The sequence below is a fragment of the Anabas testudineus genome, chromosome 13 (assembly GCF_900324465.2).
Source record: "Anabas testudineus chromosome 13, fAnaTes1.2, whole genome shotgun sequence".
NCBI classification, from domain to species: Eukaryota; Metazoa; Chordata; class Actinopteri; order Anabantiformes; family Anabantidae; genus Anabas; species Anabas testudineus.
In genome coordinates this window covers 14,512,014-14,534,795 of record NC_046622.1, presented here as the reverse complement: position 1 = coordinate 14,534,795, position 22,782 = coordinate 14,512,014, and the positions used below count along the sequence as shown (strand labels likewise).

Genomic DNA, 22,782 nt, shown 5'->3' with positions numbered 1-22,782 from the left:
ACCACTTTAGACTGTAAATTCAACCAAAACACTTAACACATCTGTGACCTGCTGACTGGTGGTGTCGCTGCACTCTCACCTACACCATCTGCCATACAAGCGCAGGTAACTCAAGCCAGCGACTGGACACACATGGATAAACACACGAACGCGCACACTCAGATACATAAATTTGGATACCCATAGCCAACAGCACCAAGAGGACACAGCAATCACCCATTTAACACACTGAAAGTAGATGTACACATTAATCAGATTTCTTCCCAGTGTTGAGCAGTATGACCTACAGGGAATTCAGCCACAAACATGTATTTACTGAACGTATCCAACTGTGTTTTTAGTGCTTTGCTGTCACAAAAAGATTTTCACTACTAGGTTCAGGTTGATGAGGTGGTGCATATATCTGAGTGTGCATACTGTAACTATGTCAGCCCCCTTCTCCTGCACTCTGGTTTTGTAATGTGATATTATCAGCAAGACAGATGGAGCTAAGAAGTACTACAGGCTTGGTAAAGTGCTTTTCTCTCTCTATCTCTCTCTCTCTCTCACACACACACACACACACGCACACACACACACACACCTTCACTCATGTGGCATACATATTCTGGCTGACGGTGAGTGTGCAGGGAAGTTGTAAGGGATTTTGTTAAAATTAAGGATCGAACTCAGAGCATATGTTTATGTTAATTTGTGAAGTGAATTACAAAAGATGAATGACGGTAATGCAAAGTGACAGAAATTGTTGTAAAAACACCCCCTATACTGACACACACAGGCACAGGTGGTCCTCTTCTTCCATCTGGTGTTTACTGGCAGAACTACAACTACATGTGATGCAACTGAGCTGCAGATGATCCCAGCTATTCTGGCAGCAGGTCTTAGCAGGCAATCTGGGCCTTTATACAAGGATGTGAGGTTTTCCAGATTGATGAAAGATTAATGAAAGACAGAATGGATGATGCCTCCATGCTATGTGAATATGCAACGTCTCCAGGTCTGTGAAATGACTCATTAGGAAATATGAGTGTGTATAAAACTAAAATAGATAAAATACCTGGCCACATCCTGACAGTTACTGGTCCTCGCTGCCTCCAGAAGAGCATCACCTTGTTATTCAAAAACACAAAACAGAAAAACATTACCAAATAAGAATACAGCTGATTAAGTACACATTATTATAGCACCGATGTGCTAATTGAATTGATTCACTCATTTTTTTAAAACTTTGTTGACCACAAAAATACTCAGATACATCACATGAAGTGTGTTTGTGCAGGACTATAGATACACAACGAAACTATTATTTTATTATATTTAATATTATGTTTACCTTTGTTATCAGAGTCTTTCTTCAGGCAGAAGGCCACGGCTGCAGCAGACAGCACGCCGGCAGAGGCCACTGCTGCCCGGCCGGCTCCTCCACCTGGGCCCCGCTCCTCCTCTCTGCTGCTCTCCTCCCAGTACTGCTTGGTGCTGCGCCCCCTGCTGGCCAGCGCCGCCCAGGAGCTGCGGCGGTTCTCCAGACTGGACAGCCATCTAGGGGCGAGGTGGTGGTACTGCACCGACGGGGTCGCACTAGCACTCGCAGTGTCCTCCGCCAAGATCCCTCTTCTGGAGACCCGGGAGGTGGACACGATGGGGTTGCGGTTAGCCTCTGCCGGTGTGTCGCGGATGCTCTGGCGTGCGGCCCCGGGTGCACCGGTCTGGAGGACGCGGGCGCACGGTGACAGGCTGCGCGACCTTCGCGCAATTAGCCTGGTGGGAACGGATGATAACATGGCGACAAAGTCACCGAAAACGAAGCGGGGAATGCAGCCCTCAGTCTGACAGTGGTTCCGGACGGACAGGGACACTCTGCAGACCGGGAACACGGCGTTAATCCCGAGGTGTCAGCAGTTACAGCTCAACATACGAGCATCTGCTCTCAACCAGGGGGACGAAAACAACCGCTTCACCTCATCACAACGTGGATGTCACTAGAACTCGCGGTGCATTCTGGGAGCTGTCGTTTTCCTGGAAACGTCTGCGTAAGGCAGCATGTTGAAGTTTATTATCCATTACATACTTATGTGTTCACTTAAATCACTTAACTCTTTAGGAATCTCCTCTTTTTTTTTAATGAGGCTGATGGTGTTTGGGTTCACACATGTTCGCTGTTGATATGTTTTACGGATACAGGGGATTTAAATGCTTTTTGCCTGAGTTAACCCATCCACCGCTGCTGTCACTGCTATTTCCCTAGTTTGATTCACTGGTACGATTTAAAATAGCTGTCTTAAAATAGGAACTGTACCTTCACATCTATCAGTGCTCTTTAATTTCAAATTCAGCAGTAGTTTTGTTTCTGTGTTCCTACATCTGGACAAAGTTGTTCTTATGTTTTTTTGTTTGTTTGTTTTTTGTTTGCACCCGCTTTGTATTCGCACTATGATCGTGACAAAAAATGTGATGACACAAGCTGTTGTTTTGTCACAACATAGTATTTTCTATTGCGTCACGGCCGCCAGATGGCGTCAGAGCGTCGTGCTGTTGTGTCTGTGCCTGGGGAACAAGCGTCATTGCAGCCAAGTGTCATCATCTGAGGGCGCTTTAATTACTGTAATTAGTTTCAGATATAGGGTCATTTTTAGAACAGCTGGAAAACATTTACTCATTACCTTTTAGGCAGAGAACTGCATATACAACTGTGAATGAACCCTAATCATTATCATAATTACACAACATAACTTAAAATATAAAAGTTTTGCTTGTAATCGTCCCTACATTTTTCAACACAGTGTTCTCAAACTGGGATAGACTGGTGCAGGGCAACCATAATTGTCCCTGTCAGCTAATTCTCATCTGCTTCTTTTTCCTGTTAAAACGTAAACCACTGATGCTCAGTCCCGTCATCCCACTGAAATGTTTCAAATATGTGTGTGTGTATGTGTCTGTCCATCTCCTTCTTTTATTACTATAGAATAACATTATAAAGAAGTATAGATGGTTTGTTAATTTCTGTGTACCTCTTAAGTCTGTTTACATTTGTTGAATCCCCTGCTGCTTTTCTCTTCACTGTGAACACCTTTATCTTGCAATGGCAATTGCGTTTGTAATTGATCTGCTTTATTGTGAAAAGAAAATCCAATGAACTTGATACGTGTTAAATGATTCTTGTATCAGGAAGAAAAAATGGTCTGCCAAAGCAGGGCTGTGCCTATATCTCAAAGTAGAGAGGAACTTCCTGCACAAGAAATGCAGCTTGATATGCCTGATAGTAATTTATCTGCCTGTCTTCCGAGAGCATCTTGCTTCCTTAGGGTGATGTTTTTATGCCCTGTTGAAATGTTTGTACTGTATTCTTTTTAAAACAAGACAACGATATATCATTTAAGGAAAGAATGACCATTTAATTATATATTCAGGATGGGTTGGACAGCTATTAGGTGTTGTTTCTTTTCACAATTCCATACAGGCTACTTGCATCGAGGAGGTTATTTCTACAGAAAGTATAATAAAGGAAACATTTAAGTTAGCTGCATGTACTATTTTGTTGTGACAGAAAATACAATTTAAGCAGAAGCATTTGAAATATACAAGGTAGATATATTGTGTGCTGGCAGAAGGCCCACTGTGCCTTGCCAGGCATGAATCATAGAGGACATCATGCTCTGCCTTCACAAATCCACTGGCACCTTTACCAGCTGTCTCATAGAACTCCTCCAGTGTGGGTTAGGGTTTGTCATTGTGTGCAGTCGACAATACAACCATTATCCTCCTTGACCTTTCAATATGTTAAGGTCCATATGTGCTTCTAAAGCATTTAGACTCATTATCACTAATAACGACAATGATATTATGTGATGCTGATATTGCACTATTCACTCACAAATACACCCTAATAAACAGGTAACGCTGATTATGTAAGTGACGGAGCCACCATGTGTGTTACAGAACACTGAAAGTGGCTCATCCACACAGATTGCAGGTGTAAATGACTATTATGTGCATTTGCTGTTATGGCATGTCATGAAAAAGGTCTGTGCACTTTATAGTTATGTTGCATGACTGTACAGTAGCTTGACTGCACGTTTTACCTAAAGTAGTCATATAAATACTGGATAAACCAGCTGGCAAATTTACGTTCATTGAAATGATAGTTTCATAGTTCATAGTTTCATTTCATTCAACAGAATGGCCATAAAGAGATACAAAACCCCACATGACATAGCTTTATGGTTTAGGTCTGGGGGTCTTGCACATTTAGAAATTGTGGGGGGCCTTTTACTTGTCTGCCTGGCAACCTGCTGTTTTATAATCTGTTCATGCAGTTGCCTGTATCAGAAGCTCAATGTTAGTCAAGGTCGTTAATAGAAAACCTGGGTGTTTTTATTCACAGACAAAGTCACTGCAAAGCAGTGGATTTAGAGTAAAGGTTGAAAAAGCAGTTGCAGTAACCAGAAAGCTGTGTGCAGAAAGGAGTCACACATAACTGACAAAGCCAATCTGTGATGGTACAGTGATGTATGGTTAACAGGTGACCACAACAAAGACAAGACAGTGCAGAGCTAGGTGGTTATCTTCAGATGTTCAGTGGGGTTATAATAAGTGCCAAACAACACAAAATGCATGTGCATGGGTTTAATATCCTAACACGAACATGGGCTTTAATATATGAAAAGAAATGAATGAAATGAAAGAAAGCAAAAGTGCACTGCACATAATTTGGACTTTAAGAATTCGTGAGAACACCCACAGATCAAACTGAGGGAAAGAGGCCGATAATGGGCTTCAAGAGGAGAGGAGGGAGACACCTGGAAGAGAAAATGACACAACTGACAGTGTGAGTGATACAGACAGGGTCCACAGTGACACATGTGAACATGTTCAGTTATGTGGAACTGAGATGCTTCGTTTTATTTGCTGTAAATGACAGAAATCAGCTGAAGACTCACAAATCCTTTACACGTCAGCCAACAGGAGTCAGGCGCGCTCCCGCTGCTCCGTGAACTAACTTCATAAAAAGGTGCGAGTGCGGCGCAGGATGTGTTCAAGTACAAATGGTGGATATCAGCACACAGGTGTTGACTGAATATTGAGGTGTATAAATCTGCTCGGAAGGTCCACAGTCTATCACCTAGCTTAGAAGTTGAAACAGACAAAACAAAGTCACCAATTAACTTGATCTGAATGTTTTTGGCCTGTGGGAGGAAGCCGGAGTACCAGTACAGTGAGCTCACGTATTTCAAAAAGAAAAACAAATAATAATTAGGCTACTACATTGATTAAATCAGGCTTATTTCAAGTTCTCATTCGTCTGAAACCTTACCAACACGGGCTCATGTTAAAATATCCTCAAGGTAGAGCTGAGTGTTTCACGGGGAGCACCTGAAGGCAGCACGGGGGGGGGGCGTGTCCACTGTAGACGTCGCTGCGTCGCTGTGGTCCGTTCTGCCTGACTTCTCCTCCCCCCCCCCCCCCCCCACCTCCTCCTCCTCCTCCTCTTCCTCTTATTTCTCACCGCATCCCCTCCACCACCTGCCACAGCGGCAACGCAGCGATGGAGAGCTGCTGCAAATGATTACAAAGCTCACGGAAGATCCCCACAGAGAGAGAGAGACGAGATAAGAGAGAGAGAGAGAGAGAGAGAAACGGAGCTGCGGAACCATATGGTTTGTCTGGAGAGCGGCTGTTAGTGAGGGCTACTGAAGAAACTTATTCACCCACCGTGACCATTTGTGAGGCGCATTTAATTCGCCTCTTACACTTCTCTTGCCTCGTTTTTTTATTTTTTTTATTTTTTTTGTTTGCTCTCACCTGTGCGACGCTGCGCTCACACCGCTGCGTTTGTTGCACCTCCCCGAGCGCGCACACGGATCATCACAAGACGCGGTGCAGCCCACAAAAGCGTCTTTTCAAGGAGGAAATTGAATTAGACAAGTTATTCCCCACTGAAGAGAAGGATAAGAGTGGCTGGTCTCTCGCGTTTTCCTTTGCTTTGCCCGGCTCATCGTGTCTCCCCCGGACCCCCTTCTCTTCTCCCATCTCCCCGGTAAGGAGCCATGTCTGGACAGAGTGTGACCATCCCGGACGACCGGGCGTTCGCCAGCTTCAAGGCGGAGTGTTTGTGCGAGGAAGGCTGGAGTTTAACCTACAACAAGGGGAACATCGCGGTGTGGAGCCAGGGTCTGGAGGAAGGGAAGTCAGTCCACAAAATTAAGGTGAGACTGCTTACAGGTATCAGACATGTCCAACTATAGTGCAAGTTAAACATATATATGTATAAACATATAAAAAAAAAATGCAATGAGTGATTGATAAGAATAATAGAAAGTAATGAGGACATAGTCATGTGCAGCAGAAACACAAAGGGATAGATTGAACCCACTGTATGATCCAGTTGGCAGGAGAGTGTTTTCTAAATTCCCATATGACTCAAACTGCTGACTCGCTTTAACCACTGCTTTCTGCTGCATGCTCCTATTGTAGCTGCAGAGGCTTCTCCAACCAACCACACAACAGTTCTGATGATCAGACAATTTATATTTTGCCCAAGTGAAAGCACATAAACACACTGGAAGAAGATGTCCCACGATGGTAACGGTGAAACCTTCAAAGCCTTTAGCAGGAAATGTGTTTTCTTTTAAATCACTGATTAGTGGACTCATGATGTTCGAGTCATTAAATGTTTAGTGGTAGACTGGGAATTTATACTAAAGAGAAGTGAGAGCACAGGTCAGCCTCAGGAGGTACATTCAGTACTTCACAGATCTCATCCATTGAAACCAAGTTACTGCTCAACATTATATTAGGTAATGTGAAGTATATTATGTCAGCTTGCCTTGACATTTGTGGAAATAGATTTGCATACAGCTTGTCCTTCATTTAAAGCTCAGGGAATGAACAAAAGCACATCCTGTACTGTAGCAAACAATAGAACTGTCGACCTAATAGTCATTAAAGAAGTCACCACACAGAGTTAATTGAAATATAAATATATATATATATATATATTTTATTCACTGTTTCTTATTCTTCTCTCTGCATTGAACTAGTTTACAGTTGGATATTAGCAACACAAAGGTGATCAAAAGCACATCACTTCCTGGTCATTGTTTAGTTAAGGTAGTAACGTGACAGGCATGTGAAAATACTTGATAGGTAAACTTTGTTATCTAGTCAAATAGTGGTCATGGCAGTTTGTCACAAGTGTGACTGTTTGTCTAGGGAGTTGATGTGAACGTTATATTTTGTCCCAGTCATTAATAATGAATAATTTAAAAATCATAAAACACAGCGCGCCTGATAACTTCATTATTCAGTGTCCTGTCTCACCCTTTTCTTTTATAGATAAACACGTCAAAAAAACATTTCCATTTTAGATACATATAAATACTTCAATAAGGGGTAAACAAAGTAATAATAACAGTGTCAGTGGGATCTCTTGTATGCAAAATCCATTAGCATTCGACACCCACAGCCTCCTGGAAATTGTTATCAGAGATCAAGAAGTTGAAAAAACCATATCTGCAGGTCACTTTGCCAGTGTACACTAAAGTCTCTGCTCAGCCTCAAATGTACTGTGTGGAAATTCAATCTTACTGATTTCACCAAACAATGTATTCTCATGTGTAGACAAGAATTAAACACATTCTCCTGTGTGTGTGTGTGTGTGTGTGTGTGTGTGTGTGTGTGTGTGTGTGTGTGTGTGCTTTCCTGCTGGTGTATCCGGGTTTGAGGAGTGTGACCAAGCTACCAGGTGTTTACTTTGTTGAATAAATTGGTGTTTGTGCTTAGGGGTGTTATCTTCACATGCAGGGGCCACATCAGCAGAGTTTTTTTTTAACCCCCCACACCCCAACCCCCATCAGTATCTTTGTACTGGCGAGGCCGGCTGTTTGTGTGTCTGATAGTGTAATGAATTGGCCAATCAGGTTTGTGCACATCATCCATGTTTGCCTGTGTGATTCCTCAGGCTGCTCTGTAACTTGTGTATGCTGAAGGTGTATATATCCAGGTAAGCAGGGAATAATGTTTGTGTGTCCATTTGTTTGTTTGTGTGTGTGAGCACAGGGGTTAAGGTTCTGCGTAGACATGCTTTTCCAAAGAGGACAGGTGTATTTCTTCACAGGAGCTCTGCAAACAGAGACACTTGTATTGTGGGTGGGGCTTCTATCTGCACTGTAACTGGCACTTTACCTTTATGTAAATACGACAGTTAGAGGAGCTTGATTTTGCATTGTACTTAACTCTCCATCTCACACATGGTCAGTTTTGCGAATGTTGACAAAAGGATTGCAGTAAATATGGTATTTACTGTGTACGTATGTGCTGTGCTGATAGGTGTGTGTACCACATTAGTGATGCCACAGATACTCTTCTATTTATAGACGAAATAAAAGCATGCATCATTGCTGATGCATGCCAAGTGATTAATGTGAGAGTTGAGACCTAACACTTTCTTTCTTCCTCTCTCTTCTTGTTACTCTTTCCTATAACGTTAATGGCAGTAAACTAAAGCGTGTGTATCCTAATCAGAGAGGGAGAGAAACAACACGCTGGCAATCATCATTATCATTAGTTCTAATTTTCATCCGACTCAGCATCATCGTTATCATCGCCACTGCCATATTCATCAATAATGACTCTCCTATCACGTGTGTAATCACAGCTGTAATCAGTCACACTAACCATCGTCATCATGATACCATTAGTCAGACACACAATGCACAGTGTGTGTGTGTGTGTGTGTTAGTGTGTAGGTGGATTTGTTTACTTTAATAGTTGACAAACTGTCAGATGGCTGCCCGCTCCTCCTGCCTCTCTGACACACACAGATACACACACGGGGTCTCCTGGTTTCGCCTTCTCCCATTCTGACACAGAGGGAAGCCCGAGTCTGAATCACGCACGTCCCCTTCTATTTTTCCTTTTTCTGTCCCTATAATTGTCGACTGTAATCATGTTTCAACAGCCAGTGGAGCAAGTGATGAGAGATGACAGTTTGCAGGGAGAGAACAAGAGTGGCTGAGACAGGGAATAAAAGAGAGAAGAAGAAGAAGAAGAAGAAGAAGTGGGTGTAGTGCATTACATGTGTAGGGGTCAGAGGTTACTGAGTGCTCTGAGTGGGAAGTGGCCACAGCATGGACACGCATGAACTCAAAATCACAAACACCCTTACTGTTGTTGTCTGCCTGTTTGTCTCCCTCCGTCTCTGTATTACTTTTCTGAACTCCCTCTCACCCACCTCTCTATCTCCATCTCCTTGCTTCATCTGTCCAGATTACTGAATTAGTATGTAATACAATTACGTACATGTGTACTTGGCCGGCTGTATTTTTCATTCTGTACTGAACCTGAATGTTTTGCTTCCTACAGTTCTCCTCTTTCAGCTTTTCATTCAGATTGGCTTGATCCTCCTACTCTTATTTTAGTTTGGTTGTGAATACAAAACAGTCTTAATTGTCTCTGGTTATTTCAGACCTTCAAGTCCTGCCAATAGGCACACACACACACGCACACACTCGCTGACATAATGCAGTCCCCAGCCCTTTACCCCAACCCTAACCTCTGTTGATATGCTTTGTTGTTTCTCTGTAATGTGCATCTGCAGCCACATCCCTGTTCTGTGCCTCACAAACCTTCTCCGGACACTTGCAGGATCACTGCTGGGAAATCACAGAACAGTTGTTAAAGTTTGAACTATTGTCTTCAATAGACTGACATGCATTAGAATCAGAATCAACAACAACAAGCTTTTACTAAAGAAATGAACATAGCAGTGGCAGAGAGGTGACGTTAGATTGAATTTTTCTGTGGTGTGTGTGTGTGGGTTGTGTGCATTGGCATGATGGAAGTGTAGGAAGAGCTGTATCAGATGACTCTACAATCACCAATCACTTTTAAACCATCAATACACTCAATGAACTCATCTTTGTTATCTGACATCTGCCTAAAACATATAATTGAATTAACTCTTGTATGACAGTGTCAACAGAGAGTGAACATGATAGGCATCAGGAAAGACTTTGGACTTTGTGGCAGACCTTTTTGCAACAGGGTACCTAATAAAAAGACCACTGAGTGTATTCTATTGTCTCATTTAATCTATAGCAATTACTGACCACATGAAACTGTCCAATAAATACTAATATAAATTACAAGTAATAGCAAAGTACAATTATGGGAGACTGAGTCAGGAGGAAGAGCAGCTTGTCCGCTAACAGTAGGATCAGTGGTTTCATCCCTGGTTTCTCCTCTTTATTTTGAGAGAAGAGATACAAGAGTCTTAACCCTAGGTTGCCTCAACACCTTGCAAGGCACCTTTCACTGTGCCCTGAACTTCCCCAAGGGGTTAATAAAGTAGTTAGGTTCAAACAAACTAAGTCTGTTATTTTGTTCTTTTCGAGCTAAGTGTTGAATGGGTGAAAGATCATTACATGTCTCTGTAAGAACTTTTCAATGCAGCAACTACCTGCACCATAGGATTATCACAACAGACTCCAAACTCAGAGCAGGAAGTTCCTGGTTGTGAATCTCAGCTCTCTGCTTCCTGCCACAGACACGGGGATCAGGTTCAGATCAGGTTCACTGGAAACCTTTATGTAAATATAAAAATACATACAAGTGGAACTGTGGTCATGAAAGCAATGATGTGTGACATTCACACACACACACACACACACACACACACCCACCTTGAAATCATGACTTAACAGTGTCATTTTGTATCAGAGTGTGGTTGTTTTGAAACGCTGTCAAACCGAGCTTGACTCTAAGGTGTATATAAAAACTGCAGTGGCTCAGCAACAAGTGAACATAGCTCTCACATACTGTTCCACTAGTTCACACAATAACACTATTGAGTGCGTCCAATTTAGATTCAGAGGTAACCTTTCCTGAACAAGTGGGTTATAAACCAAATTGGGATATTGAGTGGGATGATAGACCATCTGGTCCCATGATAGTAATGTCATTTAATCTGGAGACAAATCATACATTTTCACCAGCAAACTTTATGTGTAATATGTGAAGTCCTCTGTCCTTTGATCCATAAACTGGACAGGGAAAAACTTGTATCTTAGTTTTTGTGAAAGTTTGAGAGAAGAGCTGCCGGCCTGTCTGTCAGTTGGTCAGTTCACCACAGATTAGCAAATGAGTGCATACTAACACACTAAAGTGTGATGGTAAATGTGGTAAAACATACCTGCCAGAGCATCTTAGCATACTGGTGTTAGTATTTAGCTTGCAGTCATGTTTTGTTACTGTTTCAAATGGCTGTATCACTGCCCAGTGATCATTATTAAAGACATTAGCAGGCCCATAACTGAATGATACCTTTAAATTAAATTATTTTTAATGACCAGCATATCTTGTGCTGTTACGCTAAAGATTGGCAGAAAACATTTCAGTAGAACTATTGTTATTCTACACAGAGGGGAAACTTCCTAGTTAAAACAGCTGTAAAGCCAAATGCGGAGGGACGTAGTGATCGTTTTCTTAAATGAAGCCCTCAGGGCACAGTTTAAGGAACATGGTGCAGATTTAGCCATAAAACTCCTGGTCTGATTTGTAATGGGTTGTAAAGTCATCTGGGACAGACAACCACCCCCGGCCCATATCTTTCTCTGTCATTGTCTCCGTCGACCTCTCACTTGCTCTTACTGTGACTTTATGTCTCTCATTCCCCTATACTCCGTCCTTCTTTGTTTTTATCTTTGTCCTTTTCTGTTTACATGACTCTGTCTTCTCCTTCCCCTTGTTGTTATTATTCAGACCAACTCCCACTGGATATTGTAACTGTAGTAACAGCTTTACTCTTGGGCTGCAGACCTCACTTTACATGGGCTATAAGTACTGTGCCAAACCTGACATAGGCAATTAGTCTCAGGGGTTTCCTTAATAAGCTGTGACACACACAAAACTTTTTCCAAATCATTAATTATGGATTTATAACGGCTACATTAGCGTTTTCTTTCTGAACTGTATTGCCTCAATTTAGCTTGAACAACAAGGGACATGTGGACGCATTTGTCCTCTTAAAAGGTAGTATTCGGACCCCTCCTTCCACCATTGCTCAGATCAGGGATCGTCATCGCTTCACACTTGACAGACTGTATGTGTCTGTCTCTGTCAACTACCAAATGGCTTTTCCATTTACGAGCTCAGGTCTAGTAATGACTCATCTGTGGTCAGTAGCTGGTATATTGGTTCTCTCCTAATTGTCTGTTTCTCTCCCCGTGACACACATTTCGCTGCTCTTTGACTCTCACTGACAAGTCTAATCCTGACACGTTGCCATATCTGAGATATGTGAGTAAATGCAGAATCACTCAGTATTTATATTTGCACCCTTCATCCTCATTTATTTACTGCTTGTTGAATTTTGTGCTTGTTCTGTTCACTAGGATTAGTGTTTTGTCCCATTGGTACTTTGTTCAACATGAATAGCACCAAACTCTGTAGCTCCCTACAACAATGAGACAGTACTTTACCTTGAGTTTATGGGATGTGTCTTCATTAAAATGTAATGAATCATCCTACTGCATAGTTTGCCACAGAGATATGGAAGAATATCATGATTCAGTTGCATTAGCTGTGTGCATGTTTTCGTTAATGCTTGACTAAAATTGCGCACTCTCTTTTCTCTTTTTTCTCTCTCAGTGTTGCATGGTGTGTAAGGACGTTTCAGCTGACACCATGTACGATGTTCTCCATGACATTGAATACAGAAAAAAATGGGACACAAACGTCATTGAGACCTTCGATATCGGGAAACTTACAGTCAACTCGGACGTTGGTTATTACTCGTGTATGTTACACACGCATGGCTTTGTGTTGGGAAGCAGATACACAGTATAACACAGGTGTAAATAGATCTACAATGTTCTGTTCATCAGGTTAATCTTGTTTGTTAACAGGGAAGTGCCCAAAACCTCTCCGGAATCGCGACGTCATCACACTTCGCTCTTGGCTGCAAATAGGGAAAGATTATATCATCCTGAACTACTCGGTCAAACATGCTGTGAGTATACACACACACACACACACGCACACACACACACACACACGCACACAGATGCACACACAGAGCTTACACATGCTTAGCTTGGGCAATGCTCATGGACCCTTCCACTAAGCACATCATTGTGAAACAAAACATTTTGAAATAAGTGCACACTGAATGAGAGGACAAATAATTTTTATCCAATAAAGGATTTTTGGTTGCATGCAAAGACATACTTTGCATGCAAGCATATTTGTGGAAGTGTGTGTGCGTACATGTCTTTATTTCCTTGTGTGGACAAATTGAAGACTAGACTTTATGGTAAACATTTATTCGTCCCACAGTGGGGAATTACCCAAATGTTACAGCAGCAGAAAATGTGCATTGTACAGAAAAAAAAGAATATCAAAATACAGTATACACAGTCTAAAGTGAATCTAAAATGAAAAAAATAAATAAAATTAAGAATAAAAAAAAACCCCCTTATGTAGACCATCATACAAGCTGTTTGAGTTAGGACTTAGAAGTGCATTATGTCAATGATTATCCTTGTGTGCTTGTACTTAATTTTACCCAGTTGAATATATTTTTGAGTCTAACTCTATGTCTAGACATGCTTTTTGAAAAACATGATGTAAAAACAAGCTCATTAGAGAACCTGTTAACCATGTAAGTGACTTACAGATTGTGAAATTGCAGCCTGTACTTTGGCTCTGTTTCTGTATTTCTTGCACAGTTAGAAGAGGGCAAAACATCTGTAGTGTAAAAGCTACAGCTGATACTCATTATCTGCCTACAGGGCTACAACAACTGATTTTGACAGTAACAACTCAAACAAAAGCAACTAACCCTCACAGTTTAAAACCTGGAACCAGACAAATGATCACATAAAGTGATGTATTTAAATCACTTCTCAAAACAGTAATTATTGTTCAACAGCTAATGAGTAAACAGAGAACAGAGAATAGTTTCAGCTTTTCTTGTCTTTTCTGATTTCTCTTGTTGTGCCAACATCTCTTTTTCCCTCTGTTGCTTTTATATCTGTCCTCTAGTATATCTGCCCTCATTCTCTCTTTCTGCTTTCCCGTTTCTCATTGCGAGTTTACTCACTTATATAAAGTTTACAAAAGGATAAGATGTCTCATGTGAGGGTTAGCTGTTGACTGTTGACCTCGCCTTCCGCATTCCTGCATCAATAAGTAGCTATGAACATAACAGACTGTGTGGGCCTTTGTTTTCTGTGTGTGTGGTTTGCCAAGGTCACTCTTGATAATCAGCTGCAGTTGAAAATATCTGTAGACTGATGTTATAAATCTTTGGTGAAATCAGGGTATAATCCTTTTACTAAAACTATAGTGTTCCCAAATGTTCAGAACCACCAGGACGCTGCCTAGAGTTGATTATTGGCCAAGTAACTAGAGTAACTAGACAAGAAGGATCTGAACAAATGGTTCTGCAGTGCTGATCTCTCCATCAAACTGGTCCAGACTGAAATATGCTAATAGCTATGAAATGGTGATGGTAAAATTGGTACAGTCATCAGTGGTGCCCTTTGATGGTCCCTGTATCTATCACTAGCAGAAAATGTTGTCTAGCTGCAGGACAAATAAACATTGAGCAAATACCTGATGACATTACCATCAGCCATAGTTGTACAGTTGTGGGAGCATTTTAATTGGGTAACCCAATATAACAAACATGGCAAACAATCTCATACCTCCTCAGCAACATCGTGCTAGTAGAGCATTTTAGCATGCTGCATTAGTATTTAGGTACCTAAATAATCTAAAGACAGCCTCACAAAGCCACTAGTTTGGTTGTTTTCTCTTATTGTTAATTAAGTCTTTGAATATCTAAAATGTCAAAAATGTAATTAGAAGTTACCAGACCCCATTGTGTTCATCTATTTTGTCTGACCAACAGTCAGAGAGTCATTTAACTACTAATCATTATGTATCCATGAGTATAAGATATTATGTTTCCTGGGGTGGTGGAGATAACACAGACAGTAGACTGTAGACACCTCTTTGATGACTAATACTTAATATTGTCTGTAATCCCTTCTACTAAATCCCTCTCTGTTAGCTCAGTAAATTACTATAATGTCCCGGATTTCTCAGAAGCCTGTTTATAATTCACAAAAGATGTCATTGTTTTGTCAGCACAAATTCCTACACCTATTAACAGAGAAGTGCAGGTACCACAAATATGTGTGTCAAATGGAAACAATAAAGCAGCTATATCATGTTCTCCTCGGATACCAGTTCTTCATCAGCTGACTGCTGCTCTGTGTAGTTCTTAGGTGCGCCTCGGTGTGCCTGTCCCAGTTAACGCCGGCTAACCACTACTGCACTTTATCATCATGAATAATAATCTCAGATTTACACTCAAAGGAGCCAACAGTGGAGTTATGGGCTGCTGTGATATTCACAGGCTAGTGTGGACTGGATTTGCTTTAGAAAGGTGATTGTGAGGCAGAAAATCTGATTGGCTGGCAGCTTAAGAACACAACACAGAAAAACACTCTGCTTACCCTGGAGACCTAATTTATTTGATGGATAGTCACAAAGAGCTGAAGATTCTGAGAGTGTGTACATAGAGCAAATATTAGAAAATACTGCAGCTGTTATCGATTTCTGAGTGTCTCAGCTTGTCGATGCATGTGTGCATTAACTCCATCTTAGAGAAGCCATGAATTTAGGAGTGTATGTAAATAATTTAGAAAACAAATAATTTAAACTTACATACTTTGATATGGAGCAACCAGAAAGAAGATTTACGAGGACGCTTGGCAGAAAACAAGGCAGTGGCATTCATTGAATATAATGATAATAATCCTACTAAGATGTGTGTGTGCGTGTGTGTGTGTGTGTGTGTGTGTGTGTGTGTGTGTGTGTGTGTGTGTGTGCATTTTTCCCACAGAAATACCCTCCTAAAAAGGACATGGTGCGAGCTGTGTCCCTTCAGACTGGCTACATGATCCAGAGCCAGGGTCCCAACCACTGTACCCTTACATACATGGCGCAGGTAGATCCCAGAGGTAATTCACTAACACACGCACACACAGACACACTCACCTAGTTTCTTAATGCATAGTAAGAGTTCTTGTAAATGATTCATTCCACTGCCTTCATGTCAACATGCGTCACCATACCTTATGTAGGACTCATCCACCTCTCTCTCTCTCTCTCCCTGCTCATCCCTTTTCCTTCAGTTGACTTCTTTACTGACATCTCAATGCATGATGCCGATATGTAAATTGATGCTGATATTATAAATGTCTGTAATCACCCATTTTTAGTGTGTGATTGCAATGAGTAGAAGGTTACAAAGCTTCACTTTGATCCTGGATAAAGCCACTTTATCTTTTCTCTTTTCTTTCTTTTGTATCTTCCCGATCTTCCTCTTCCTCTTTAACTCTTTCTCACTCACATTCATTCTCTCTCGTTGTTTGTGTCTCACGCTTTCGCCCCTCTCTCTCTTTCATTGCAGGTTCATTACCCAAGTGGGTTGTCAACAAGTCCTCCCACTTCCTTGCCCCTCGCGTAAGTCATTTGCAGATTAAGGCAGATTCAGTGAGTGTGTTTGTGGACGTGTTAATCCTCTGTGCATTAAGGTTATGCAGAGTAAAGTGGGTGTCAAGATGTCAAATGTTGAATTTCTCTTCTACATATTCCAGAAATGTACTGTTTGCTGTATTTGTTTGTCTGTTAGCAGATATGTGCACATTTGTTGAAATAGGGTGAAGATTCTCTAGAGAGCAGCCTGGGAGGAATGAAGAATCTCTTTATGCTCAAAATAGAAGCTCAACAAAATGTGCAAATCCTAGTCAAACTATCCATGCTGATGACTTTAATGCAATGCAATGGATACAGAAATGATTTTCTTTCTGGGATTTAAAGGGAGTTTTTTAAAATATCATTCATAATTCATGCTATAAATATAATAAGAATACTTGTAGCACGTTCAAGCAGAAATTATTTCTAGCAAGCGCTGCCTCTGTTTCCTTTGTTACTCAGCATCGTAAGAATCAACACATTTTTTGTTCTGCCTAGGCAATGAAGAAGCTCAGCAAAGCCTGTTTGAAATATTCAGAGTGGAAGCAGAGACACGACCCTGGCTTCAAGCCCTGGCTCTACCCTGAGCAGACTACATTACCCAGCATCCCACTGTCTGACCTCAGCATCCAGCATGCTGAAAGCCTGGAGAATATTGATGAGAGCTCTGTGACTGAGACCCATGAGAGAGAAGACAGCGATTAACTCAAACAGACACACTCACCGTCATGTATTCATACACACAAAATAATGCAGGGATACATAGATGTCTGATCCACATCTATAACCACACATATGTAGATGTGATGTGTGTATTTGTGTGTAAACATGCACACGCATGCATACTGTACATTCAGTTGTAAATGCTGATGTACTGACAGACACGTCAGCATTTAGGCACACAGACTCATGCTCGACCAAGTCAACCCCCTACATAAATAATCAACATACAAATCAATACGATATATACAGACATGCAACACAGATGCACACTCACCCATTCACAGAGGCTGCAAAACTACTTTACCTATATTTACAATGCAGAAACCCAATATTAAACATTTAAAAAAAAAAAAAAAGACTGTAAATTCCTGTTTAAGGAATATCAATATTTTCAAATCAGGACTTATGAAGACTATCATAGAAAAATATATTTTCAGTAAGGCATTCTACTATTATTTCACATTTGTACACTAAAAAATATAAAAAACTATACTATCCACAATTAGCTGCAAGTTATTTGTACGGTAAATTGTACAAACCTGTGTACACATATGGACACATGCCATTTATTTATATGTTTATGCCCTTAGACATGTATAAAGTTGTTGTTTCTGCCCATGTTGTCACTGTCAGTCATTATGTGTCCCCATCACTTTGTAAGCACGCACTGTAAAAAAAATGCAGGTGTGCAGAAGGCAGCTGGAACCCCCAACCTGCAACCCATACACACACACACACACATACACACACACATCTAATCACCAAATTTTACACTCACATGTACTGTCTGCTCCTCTATTTGAGAGATGTATGAATGTATGTAGAGTTTAAAAATTAAAAACAGATTCCTACAAAGGTTTTCAAAGTTCACTGGTAATCTGACTCTTTTTTTGCCTGCAGGTTTGCATGATTGTTCTAATGCTAAAATAGGTATAAAAATCATTGACCTGATTAATTGGTTGATCCGCTCTCATTAACACACATTCTTTCAGTGACACACACAAAGCTATTGATTTTCAAAGAGGACTCTGGTTAGAAAAGGGAAACATCATGACAAGCAACATATTGATAAGCATTTCACCGCAAAGCATACGTGTGTTTATTTGATTGCGTGTGTCCATGCACTTGCCTGACTGTAGCGTAACGTACGCAGTGGCCTAGATCAGAACTAGGAATCCCCCAATCTGTTGGCATGGCAACTATGAGATCGACTCAGCCCGAAAGAGGAACGCAGAGAGATTAGAGCTGGCATGTCATAGAGGAAGTGACTTATTGCAGGGTGTCCACAGGTTCTTCCTCATGTAGAATTGGATCAAGAGCAGATAAACAGTAAATATGTCACGTGTTCAGCGTTTACAATTTCTATTGGCTTGTAGTGAGTGAATTGGAAACATGACACTTCTCTATGGCTGAAAACCACATTAAACATTTTAGACACACATAAGCTGAGACAGTTATTTTAAAGGCCACAATGTCTGTATCTTGGAGTTCCTTATAACAGACCATTATCATTTTGTTGCACATGTACCATCAAAGCTTAAAATGATTTGTGCATGTCATCCTCTCTGTTCCCTTTTTACAGCATCCGCCTCTGCATATGCACCACCTAATAAAGTATGAATGATGAGGGAAAGTGTATGTGAGAGACGCAAAAATCTATGGGGTGTATGCAGCTCTGTGGTTCTTTGCTCCAGCTGTATTGACTGTTAGTCCCTTTGCTTCTGGACATAGCTATCCATCCATCCATCCTCAGAGTCCTAATGGGGCTTCTAGCTCAGTCGTCATCATTATGTGTCTACATGTGTATGTGTGTGCTTGTGTTTGTGAGCGTGTCAGTGGAAGGGGCTGCATGTGCGCATGTGAGTGTGAACTATGTGTCCCAGTGACATCCCTGTATTGTCTTCCACCCGCCTACACAGCGGGAGGAGACATACGTATGAGCAGCGTGAAGGCCAGCATCCTCTATGTGTGTGTTTCTGCATATGTGTCACACTGCCACCCCCACAGCAGCACGGCCCACCAGGACTGATAGCCTGGTGATGACTCATCACCACCCCACCTCCTCATCTTTCTCCATCTCCCCCTACTCTTTTTCTGCCCCTTTATAATCAGCGTTCTCATCCTTTCCTCGATTTCCTTATCGTGTCTGCTTTCTTTTCTTTCTCCATCCTCCACTTCTCTGTCCAGGCGTCTCTGTCCTCTTTTTATCTTCCCACTTCTAAGCTACAATTTCTTTCGTTTTCCTTTTTCCTTGTCTCTTGATGCCACTCTTGTCTTTTCTTCTCCTCCTTTACATAATCTAAACCATTTGTTCTCCCTCATTTATTTCTGTATCTCTTTATCTAATTGTGCCTCCTCTTCAATATCCAGCTTGTTAATTTATTGTTCTTGTGCTGTGTTGTCATTTCACCACCTCTCATTCTTATCTTGAAACTGCTCCTTCATTATTCCCTAACCTTTGCTTACCTACTTTCCCACTGGCTATTAGCTTTTTTCTCCTCTCCTTATTCCTTCTTCTATTTCCTTTACCCAAGCTAATCTTTCCAGCCCAGTTCCAGATCTTTACCCCAGGTCAAAAATAAAATTAGTAACTGATGTGTCATAGACAGACATAGTTTATTGTTCATCTGGGCTCCCAATGACTGTGTTTTTACAGTTTTACTGGTTAGGTCATTATTTAGTTTTTGACTGCACCATAGAGGAACACAGCACATTGAATCACATACTGTATGACATGCACATACACACACAGGCCAAATATTAGGCTTATTACCCTTCAGTTCTCTAAAAGCATGAAAAACATTTTGGCAGGGTGTCAGGTGACAAAAAGTGCATGTTTAAATGATCCTCCTGTTAAAAGATGATGTACTGTTTGACTGTGAAGTTGGGCAGTGGGCTTCTGCTTGGTCTGGCTTATCACTTTTATCGCATGCCAGGTTCCCCATCTCCTAGTTGCTTTTATTACTCTGACTCTCTCCACTGTGGCTGTATTGCAGTCAAAGGAAATTGCTTTAATAATTTATGGTCTATTTAGATACAGCATTCTCTTTTTACTATTAATGTGCTTTTCAATTTATTACTTTGCACTTTTTAAACTTGATGCTTTTTGAAATCCAGCTACAAGGTTCAATATCTTTATGATGAATGGTTGCCCTCTTCTGGTTCCTCTGGGACCTTACATGCAAAAGATCAGCAGGATGTCTGATTTAATGCCAGTCTGAACTCAGGACATAAATTGCATTTGTTCTGAATGATTTCTCTTGATATATATATTTTCAGAGGAGCCTGTATGCAGTCACTGTCATTTTGCGATTATGCGATCAAAAATCAAAACAACCTCTAAGTTCAGTGTCTGATTCTCCTCTTCATGATGTGCTGTACACTTTCAACAGGAGACAGATCTGGGCTGCAGGCTGACCAGTCAAGCCACACTCTTGTAGCATGTTTTAAATGAGGTCTGACATTGCTGATATATCCACTGCATTTCCAGGAAAAGATGGAAGCATGTCTCGCCAAAATCCCAATATATGCCTCTGTGTCACACAAAGTCACTCAAACATGAGCCAAACCTCCAACCCTGGGGTTCATAGATGTAGTCAAACTGACATAAAAACCTAAATTCTCAATCTTGCGTTGAGAAATCTTCTCTTTGAAATACAATTTGGCACAGTGTTGAGCCATGATCCATCTTGGTCTTTGGTGGATGCTTCCTCCCTCAACTTTTATCTACTAATTTTGAAATTGCTCAGGCTAGTGCTGCTGAAACTTAAGCAAACTTTTCAGTCTTACTTTGCCTTTATTCCAATTTCTATTGAGAGTGTTGAAGGCATCAAACTCTAAATTTGCTTATTTTCACAAAATACAGTAAAGTTGGTTGCAATTTTGTCCCGAAACTATGATTGGCTGTAAATATCATTATGTTCATGTTCATAACACATATGACACATGCATGTACTGTAACAAGAAAGGTTCTCGGAGCTCACATAAAACAAGACATGCATGTACAAAAAGTACAAAAGCTACAAGTGAAAAAGAAGAGTGACATACAGATTTCAAATATTCAAATGTATAGAATATAAGCAAAGTAAAGGCAATTTATGTGTGCGTGCCTTATGAAACAGCCTTATGAAATGCCTTGCGATTTAAAGAGACCTCAAACATGAGGAAATAATAGTGTCTGTGTAGTTAAAGAGCATTTACATGAAAACAGACAGGGTTGTCCAGTTTCTCAGTGATCACATGATGGCCGTACGGAAGCTTCAGCAATGTTGATGCGTCAAGTGAAGAATTACAGATTAAAAATAACAAACGACTTTAAAAAATAAAACATGATGCGATTGAACGCAAGGGTGTGCTTTTACTTTGAAAGGTCTAACAGGAAACGACCTCCTTCCTCCCCGCTAGCTTGCTAGCCGTGAACAGAGTGAGCCGCTGCCGCTGCAGCTTTTCAGCCGTGAGAAAATGTTATCCGCTACTTATTGTCGCTGCTGTGGCCGCTAATTTACCCCCAAAGAAACGACCCGGCAGGCTCTTTCGCCGAGCGGGACACTTACAACGACTCCGAGAGGTAAGTGAATGAAAACTTTACAACAGAAACTTTTCCCCGAGCAGCCGCTGATAAGAATAGAAACTAAGTTAACCGAGGAAAACAGCGAACAGACCGCGGTCGGCTCAAACAGACAATGTGTTGTCCTGGTAACAGCCGTGCGCTGACCGGTAGCTAGCTAAACCTGCCGTGAAATAACGGTAGCACGTCAAACTCGTACAATAAAAAGTAAAAAAACACATAAAGCTTACAGTGAAAACACTGCAGAGGCTTATTCCACTAGGTAATTAATGCTCCACTTTCTTTTGCCTACTGCTTATTTGTATTCAGCTGTCACAGGCTGACCTCCTCGGTTGAGTTTCTTTAAATACAAGTTCTGGGAGTCGAAGATCCTCGTCTGTCTGAAGAGAGCTTGTCATTATCATTTGTGTGTTAACAGGTGGGCATGTGACAGGTGGCCATTCATGCAGAGGATTTTTAAACTTAGGCTCTTTCTCCTGTCATGTAGGAGGAACCTGCTCTACAAATACAACCCTGGCAGGGCTAGCCTGTGTGTGCTGCTTTCTTAGTTCATACACGGCGAGCATGAAGTGTGAATGATAGTGAAACCTTGTGGAAGTGCTATTAGAAAAGGTATGATGATCAGCTCAGTGGAAACTGTGATACCGAAGTGTGAGCTTCTTAGCATTAATTTCCTTTTTAATGCAGATGAGTTGTTGTGTGATGTACCCACAAAGAGGAAGACCTTTTGCCTGTTAGTTAGAAGGCTTAAAATAGAGTGCAATTTGCATGAGTGAGTTGCTCAGTAGACCCTTAAAGTATGTGAATCCTGAACCATGAAAATTCTGTCTCTGGCTGACACAAGCATTATTTTTGCCCCCCACACAAAGCTTAGCAGAGTGAAACGCAGTGGTTTTATCACCACTGTATTAGAAAACTTAAGCAGGACTTACAAGTTTCAGGGCCAT

At 41.2% G+C, this 22,782-nt stretch overlaps 3 protein-coding genes across 5 annotated transcripts in view; 2 read left to right on the top strand and 1 right to left on the bottom strand.

Moving 5' to 3' along the window:
- The window catches only part of clpb (caseinolytic mitochondrial matrix peptidase chaperone subunit B), a 29,468-nt gene extending 24,052 nt beyond the window's left edge, over positions 1-5,416 (bottom strand). The window contains exons 1-2 of the mRNA XM_026340764.1: positions 1,334-5,416; positions 1,058-1,109 (exon numbers count right to left, since the gene is read on the bottom strand). Coding sequence (XP_026196549.1) covers positions 1,058-1,109; positions 1,334-1,781 — 500 coding nt within the window. The 5' untranslated portion in view covers positions 1,782-5,416. The remainder of the gene's footprint in view (positions 1-1,057; positions 1,110-1,333) is intronic.
- A 628-nt stretch (positions 5,417-6,044) lies between these two features.
- Positions 6,045-18,138, top strand: stard10 (StAR-related lipid transfer (START) domain containing 10). Its single transcript, XM_026340777.1, has 6 exons — positions 6,045-6,203; positions 12,646-12,793; positions 12,903-13,006; positions 15,911-16,028; positions 16,481-16,533; positions 17,044-18,138. Exons 1-6 carry the CDS (start codon positions 6,045-6,047, stop codon positions 17,248-17,250), a joined length of 789 nt encoding a protein of 262 aa, XP_026196562.1. The 3' UTR covers positions 17,251-18,138.
- Positions 18,139-21,685: 3,547 nt separating this feature from the next.
- Positions 21,686-22,782, top strand: part of LOC113149195 (arf-GAP with Rho-GAP domain, ANK repeat and PH domain-containing protein 1) — a 46,599-nt gene continuing 45,502 nt past the window's right edge. For all 3 annotated transcript variants that reach the window (XM_026341126.1, XM_026341123.1, XM_026341114.1), the window contains exon 1: positions 21,686-21,835. The gene's annotated coding sequence lies outside the window, so the exon portion shown is untranslated. The remainder of the gene's footprint in view (positions 21,836-22,782) is intronic.

What these genes read in the sequence shown, in the direction of transcription:
- stard10 (XM_026340777.1), top strand. Translation starts at nt 6,045, where the DNA reads ATGTCTGGACAGAGTGTGACCATCCCGGACGACCGGGCGTTCGCCAGC. An exon ending in AGTCAGTCCACAAAATTAAG is followed by an intron (nt 6,204 to 12,645) that starts GTGAGACTGCTT and finishes TTTCTCTCTCAG; the next exon opens with TGTTGCATGGTGTGTAAGGA. An exon ending in CCCACTTCCTTGCCCCTCGC is followed by an intron (nt 16,534 to 17,043) that starts GTAAGTCATTTG and finishes TGTTCTGCCTAG; the next exon opens with GCAATGAAGAAGCTCAGCAA.